Raw genomic sequence first — 7,366 nt, forward strand, 5'->3', positions numbered from 1 at the left:
TGTGTGTGTGTGTGTGTGTGTGTGTGTGTGTGTGTGTGTGTGTGTGTAGAGAGAGGAAAGGTAGAGAATAAGGCTGTCAAACGGAGAGGATTCTCAGCATGAATAAGACTGAATACAAATCAAAAAAGTTACTATAATAAATTTACCAATTTTAATACAGTAAATAGTGGTGATAGAAAACTGTTCTCTGATTAGGGAATAACTATTGTTTATGGAAGCGCACAAATATTTTATTAAACATGGTAAAGGAAACAAAATTAGTTCCGATTCAAAATGCTGTACCAGGATACCTATGGCCATCGGCCATTGAAAATACACAATATCCTATTGCCTTATTAGAATCTTAATTAGGGTATGTATTTATCTATTGCCAGCAGCGTGTTAGGTGCTTTAGTAAAGCAGAAGGACAAGCTTCCTGCCTTAAAGAGTTTGTAATCTAGATAGATAATAAAACACAGAGAGGGGATGAGAGAGAAAGAGAATTGTGACAAAAAGGTGGAATTTAACACATACTTTTGGCATGAGAAAAGCTAATCAAAGAAGAGGAACATGGTTTGTAGACTTTACACAGAAGGCAGTGTGGCCTAGTGGATAAGGTATTGGACTCAGGGCACCTGGAATCTATTTTCAGCTTTACCCCTGGTTAGCGTGGGCAAGTCAGTTCAATTCCCCCATCTGTAAAATGGGAATAATGATCTTCCCTCTCTGGTAATGTGCTTTAAGATCTACAGATGAAAAATGTATTTCTTTTCAAAGTACACCTCTACCCCGATATAACGCGACCCGATATAACACGAATTTGGATAGAACGCAGTAAAGCAGCGGTTTCACCTATAACGCGGTAAGATTTTTTTGGCTCCCGAGGACAGCGTTATATCGGGGTAGAAGTATAGTACATTTTAACAAAGAACGTGAAGAAAGAGTGGAGATATGGTAGACTAAGTGAAGGAAGCTACTCATAGAAGGTTCATGTTATGAAGGCCAAGACACTAACTGGGTTAAAATAAGAACTAGATAAGTTCATGGAGGATAGGTCCATCAATGGCTATTAGCCAGGATGGGCAGGGATGGTGTCCCTAGCCTCTGTTTGCCAGCAGATGGGAATGGGTGACCGGGGATGGATCATTTGATTACCTCTTCTATTCATTCCCTCTGAAGCACCTGGCATTGGCCACTGTCGGAAGACAGGATACTGGGCTAGATAGACCATTGATCTGACCCAGTATGGCCGTTCTTATGAAGAAGGTAGAAACAAGAGTTTGAAGTTATTTAATTATGCAAAATGCAGGGTGTGGGGAAGGGAATGAAAAGAGAAGATGGAAAAGGTAGGCAGGAGCCAGGATATGCAATCTCGAAAGAGAATAAGGAACTTAAATCTTACTGTCACATAATGAGTTTTTAAATTCAGTCTTGACAAAAAAGAGGCATAATTTTATATGAAAATTAAATGTTTTCCAAGATTAAAAAAGAAAAGTCAAGGAGACTGAATAAATCAGAGGATAATTAATGTAATATGGAGTTTGACCTCTTGGTCACTGGCTGAAATTCAGCATAGTTTGGTAACTAAAATAATCATCTGATTGATAGCTTGGTGGCCTTTACAAAATGAATTTATGGTCTCAATCCAGTTTGTAATGGACAGCTGTCTACCTCAAAACCCATGACCACAATTGGCAAGAAGACAAGGACTCAAGGGCTATACATACTGAACTGACCCCACCTTTCCCCCCCTGCTCTATAGGTGGTCTTTTTAGTTCAGGTTTAGGTGCAGTGGCAGGATGGTGTGAAGCAGCTTGCACAGATGCTGCCTCTCGTGCATGTGTTCTTTGACAGAAGATTCTGGTTTTCTGGGCTATCAATTCTGCACTTCTCACAACCACAAGTTTCACTCAAATATAATAATGCTCATGAGAGAAATGGATAGCATCATGGCAAACACACAGGCAGTATCTTAAATAGAATAAACTGAATGCCCTTTAGCTAATTATAATAACTAAACACTGGATAAGGTACATTAAGTATTATATAAATACTATATTATTTGACTGTAGTAAGAGTTCTTACATTCTTAGAGGAGCTATTTTAAATATTTTATATAAACTAGTAGATGTAATTAAGAAAATGTAAACTACCAACCAGGGTATATTAAGTCAGCTTGCATTTGCAACAGCATTTCCAGTGATTTCATGTAGTCATACAAGTCTTCAAATACTGCTGTCCCTTCTCCTAGAATACAGTCACCAGAAAATATAGCATTTTCTTCCACTAGATGTAAAGCCATATGATCATCAGTGTGCCCAGGTGTATATAAAACTCTATTAAATGAAAGGAATGAATAATTTTATATGCAACAATCACATATACACTATTTACATGTAACAGAAACAAATGCTGATAAAGCCATGAATTAATATGGCAGTCTAGAAAAAACCTCTGTAAAGAATCCTTATTAGGGAAAGACGGTTAATATGAAATGTTAGCTTAGAGATGATGTGATCTGGGCTAACCTGGTCCATTTTCTTAAGCTCCATAAACATATATGCAAACTGGCAAACATAATTAGCTCTAATATTCTATTCTATACCATAGGTCCTTATACTACACTCATCACTGTGGTATCGGCGTGGGCCGAGCGATGTGCTGGCCGCCCTTCCTGCAGCCCCCATTGGTCTGGAGTGGCGAACTGCAGCCAGTGGGAGCCGCAATCGCTCGAACCTGCGGACGCAGCAGGTAAACAAACCGGCCCGGCCTGCCAGGGGCTTTCCCTGAACAAGCGGCGGACCAGCTTTGAGAACCACTGTTCTACAACACTGAAGTAGTTTAATTCACCACTGACTTGAAAGGGACTCCCTCTGAGTAAGGAAAAGAAGCAGGATGTTTCCTTAAAACTGACAGAAGCAGTAGAACAGCCTTATTTTGATGGGAGAATTCTGGACAATACAAATCTAAAAAAACAAAAACTCTACTCCAAGCAGAGTTTTTATTTTTTACCCTGAAATGAGACAAGTACCAAAGATTCCATGAAGTACATTATGGACTTTGTTGTTGTTATCTATTCTACATGGAAACCACTCAGAAACTATGATGATGGGCAGCAGTATAAAACACCATAGAATATAGATGGTTGCCCTAAGGAACAGTTTTATCTAGGGAACCTTCATAATTTTTCTAGGGAGGCTAGATAGTGCTGAAATCATGGGGCTGGATCCTGATAATATTAGGTAATCCCCTCTCACATAGGTAGGTCCTCTTGACTTCAACAGTATTATTCAGCTGCAGAAAGACTACCTGCATGAGTAAGTAGTGCCAGGATCTGACATATGGGCAGCCCTCCAGTCAATTATCTTGAAAAAATAATTTCACTGTGGCATATTCACGAATCTCCTCAACTGTTTTGGCTGTCTTAAAAATAAGAACTAAATTATGATGCAGTTATAAATAGTAACTTCACAATTATGAGGTATGAGAGGAAAACATTCTTAGTTTTAAAAGTGGACTTAGCCTACTAGCACAGAACTAACATTTACCTGAGAGTGGCTCCCTCAGTTTTTAACACATCTCCATCTTTCAGATATGAATACTTTAGCTTTTCTCCTTCTATTATTTCCTCACGATGAGGAGTGCGTGGAAGCTTACTTATGCAATATTCAGAATCTATTTAAAAAAGCAGATTACATTTTAGATCATTCACAGTTAGGGCCCTACCAAATTCACAGTCCATTTTGGTTAATTTCACGGCCCTAGAATTAAAAAAAATCATAAATTTCTTGATTTCAGCTATTTAAATCTGAAATTTCACCATGTTGTAATTGTAGGGGTCCTGATCCAAAGGAGTTGGGGGGGGAGGGGAGGTCGCAAGTTATTGTGGGGGGGGGCTGCCGTACTGTTACCCTTACTTCTGTGCTGCTGCTGGCAGCGGTGCTGCCTTCAGAGCTGGGCAGTTGGAGAGCAGCGGCTGCCAGCCAGGACCCCAACTCTGAAGGCAGAGCTGCCGCCAGCAGCAGCAGTGCAGAAGTAAGGATGGCATGGTATGGTATTGTCACCCTTACTTCTGCGTTGCTGCTAGCAGGTTGCTGCTTTCAGAGCTGGGCACCTGGCCAACAGCCACCGCTCTCCGGCCACCCAGCTCTGAAGGCAGTGCATAAGTAAGGGTGCCAATAACGTGACCCTCCATAAAATGACCTTGCGACCCCCCCTGCAACTCCCTTTTGAGTCAGGACCCCCAATTTGAGAAAAGCTGGTCTCCCCTGCGAAATCTATATAGTATAGGGTAAAGACACAAAAAAGACCAGATTTCACAGCGGGAGACCAGATTTCACAGTCCATGATGCGTTTTTTCATGGCCGTGAATTTGGTAGCGCCCTATTCATAGTTAAGCACTGATTACTCCCAGGCTGCTAGCATGGACGCCCCATAACATTACAAAATGTGAGTAGATGTACCATTATGCAGGAGTCTATTTCAATGCAAAGTTAAAGAATAAAAAAGTTTATTGCAATAACAACATGTATACGAAGGAATCATATCTACATAGACAAGACCACTCAGACACACATGAAAAACTCTAAAATTGAATACAGCTGGTGTTCTACATCAGTAATATTTTTTAAAGAGGATAAACAAAAAACGACTTCTCCAAATGAAATTTCACTTTGAAATTCTTATAATCCGTTATTAGTTTCATTTGGAGAAGTTATGTCTTGCTCATTAAGACACCAACACTATTTCCAGCTGCACTTGGGGACTCCTTGGAAGTAACTCTGGTGAGGTTTCAGCCTGTGACAATCTCCCACAAAACACAGAAGGGCTGCATTCCCTGTACTATTCATAAAGTATAAAAAGAAACAGCTTTCTCTGCTTAGAGATTTAACCAAAACAAGCATCACTGAATGTTTATCAATATATCTTCATTTATTTTGGATAAGGACAAACATGCAAAGTGTCCCTACCTTACACAATTTGGGGTCTGGGTGTTCACCAAAAATTTCCATTCGAGTGGTTACCAGCCACCTGATCCAGTTATTTACTTGTTGTTCAAGTGAAAATAATTGTCAATTGATTATTCTGTGTTAACTCAGGGAGGAATCTCTTGTTGTTGGGTGAATTATCAATGGTAAACTAATTTCCCTCTCGTCATTCATAGACAAAAGACTATTAACAGTATGAGGCTTTCCCCCTTCCAAATATATAAATACTTACTTATATATTGACATGAAGAAACATTTTGGAGTGCATCTAAACCAAACATTCATACTATTTACTGTACTCATACTATGCGCTGTAACAGCATCATGTGTTTAAATATACTGTACAGCTCACATGAAGATCTCAAGTGCACAATCCAGCTAACAGTCCTCCTCTAATTAGAGGGTCCCTGTCCCCATAGCTAACCAGTAGTGCCCCTTCAGTAACTGTCAAATTAAACTATAATCTTCTGCCTACCATTGTGGATGTTCCTACAAATATCAGATATGCCTCCAGTATGATCATGGTGCCAGTGTGTCACTAAAATTTCCTGGATTGAGATGCTGAACTCAGTCAGTGCCTGTTTTAAACAGCCAATATATTCAGGGATAGCTGGCTCTCCCGTGTCAATAAGGATCCTTCTACATTTGAAAAGAGAAAAAAATGGCAGAAATGTTCAATTACAAAAGTCATTAGAGAATTAAGAGACTCCCTGGGTGATGAAACCCTAAATACTTCGGGAAGACCACCTCTTTCTGTGACACACTGCTGCAGTACTATCAGCAGAAGTGCTCGAGCTGCATTCCCCCCTCATTGTAAGGTGGGGGGCTCCTGGCAGTATGTTCTTTATCAGGGCCCTGGCACTGCTTTTGTCCTGAACAGCCTAAATTCAGTGAGGTTTGGGCATGCTACAGAAGCCATGTATTTGGTAGGATTTTTGGAGAGGATTGAGGATATGTTTCCAGAAAGCTGGGAGAACATGTTTTTTTTGGCCAAGCTGAGTTTACAGATGTTTGCTTTTTGACTGCTGATGGGTTATTGCCTTGTAACATTTAATTGCCAGAGCACCTACAGACAGCATAAAGCAGTGGTTCTCAAACTTTTGTATTGGTGACTCCTTTCACATAGCAAGCTTATGAGTGCGACCCCCCCTTATAAATTAAAAACACTTTTTAAATATATTTAACACCATTATAAATGCTGGAGGCAAAGTGGGGTTTGGGGTGGAGGCTGGCAGCTCGCAAACCCCCATGTAATAACCTCACGACCCCCTGAGGGGTCCCAACCTCCAGTGTGAGAACCCCTGGCATAAAGGAATCTTTGAATCAAAATAAACAAACAATGTTGAAACTTTGGACCCTGGCACAACCACCCGACATCAGTGTCGGCAAGTCAAAATTTACACCGAGTGCCAAGAAAAACTGTGGCAAGCCCAGGGAAAGAGCCAGTACCTGTTGTCATGAGGAAATGCAATGCTTACATCACGCCCTCAAGTAAATCACTGAACTCGGGACATATAAGCCAAGGGAAATATGGGAAAGAAGTATAACGTCTCTGGAAGGAAGACAGGGAAGGTGAAATCCTGACGGACCCAGAAACCCAACATACAAACGGATAAAACTGTGTGCCAGAGCCGGGGAAACCCTTCACTGCCCCTAGTTTCCCAACCCCACTCCCTAGGCTTCCCGTGACCCCCGGAATCCCCCCTAAAAGGCACGACAGCGCAGAGAGCAACACGGGCACGGGCCTCGCTTGGGCCTGTCTCAGAGACCGGGCTCCAGCCTCAGCCAGGCGGCGGCTGCGGAGTTCCAGCGGGGCTGGGAGCGCGCGGCGCTGCAGGTGCGGGGCAGTCAGGGCGGGCAGAAGCTGCCGGCGCCGGCCCTGTGGCGCGAGCCTGCGCTCTGCCGGGGGGCGGGGCTGTTACCTGGGCCCGGTCCCCACCAGGTAGGTGTTGGTCCCCTGCAGGGTCATGGGGCCCGGGTTACAGCCCAGCACGCGCACCACCCGCGCGGAGAGCCGCTCAATGCGCGGCAGCAGCGCCGCCATTTTCCCCGCAGCGCCAACAGCCTAGCGGCGGCGGCGCGCGCGCGCGCTCGACAGAAAAACGTAGCTCCCCCTGGCCCCTCCCTCACGGAGAATAGCTCCGCCCAGCGCAGAAGCTGAGCGCGCGACTGTTCCCACGGAGGCTGGGAGGTGGCCTTTGCGCGGAGGAAGTTGGGCGGGGCTGCTTGGCCTTGGCCCAGTCGCCTTCTTCCCCCAGCTGCCCTGAGAGCAGAGAGTTCACCTCAGCTGAGCTTCCTAGGCCTTGTCTACACTAAAGGGAAAAGTTCCATGTAGCTTAGATCTACTTACCGCGGGGTCTAGGCTCTCGGCAGTGAGCTGGGAGCCCCGGTGCAACGGG

At 43.5% G+C, this 7,366-nt stretch overlaps 1 protein-coding gene across 2 annotated transcripts in view; it reads right to left on the minus strand.

Annotated features, from left to right (window-relative positions):
* LACTB2 (lactamase beta 2) overlaps positions 1 to 7,029 on the minus strand; it is a 15,972-nt gene extending 8,943 nt beyond the window's left edge. For both annotated transcript variants that reach the window (XM_024197634.3, XM_024197633.3), the window contains exons 1-4: positions 6,890 to 7,029; positions 5,443 to 5,606; positions 3,528 to 3,654; positions 2,137 to 2,315 (exon numbers count right to left, since the gene is read on the minus strand). In XM_024197634.3, the coding sequence (XP_024053402.2) occupies positions 2,137 to 2,315; positions 3,528 to 3,654; positions 5,443 to 5,606; positions 6,890 to 7,011 (592 nt within the window). In that variant the 5' untranslated portion in view covers positions 7,012 to 7,029. The remainder of the gene's footprint in view (positions 1 to 2,136; positions 2,316 to 3,527; positions 3,655 to 5,442; positions 5,607 to 6,889) is intronic.
* Between the last annotated feature and the right edge of the window lie 337 nt (positions 7,030 to 7,366).

The sequence above is a fragment of the Terrapene carolina genome, unplaced genomic scaffold (assembly GCF_002925995.2).
Source record: "Terrapene carolina triunguis isolate 2854851 unplaced genomic scaffold, T_m_triunguis-2.0 Scaffold58, whole genome shotgun sequence".
Taxonomy (NCBI): Eukaryota; Metazoa; Chordata; order Testudines; family Emydidae; genus Terrapene; species Terrapene triunguis.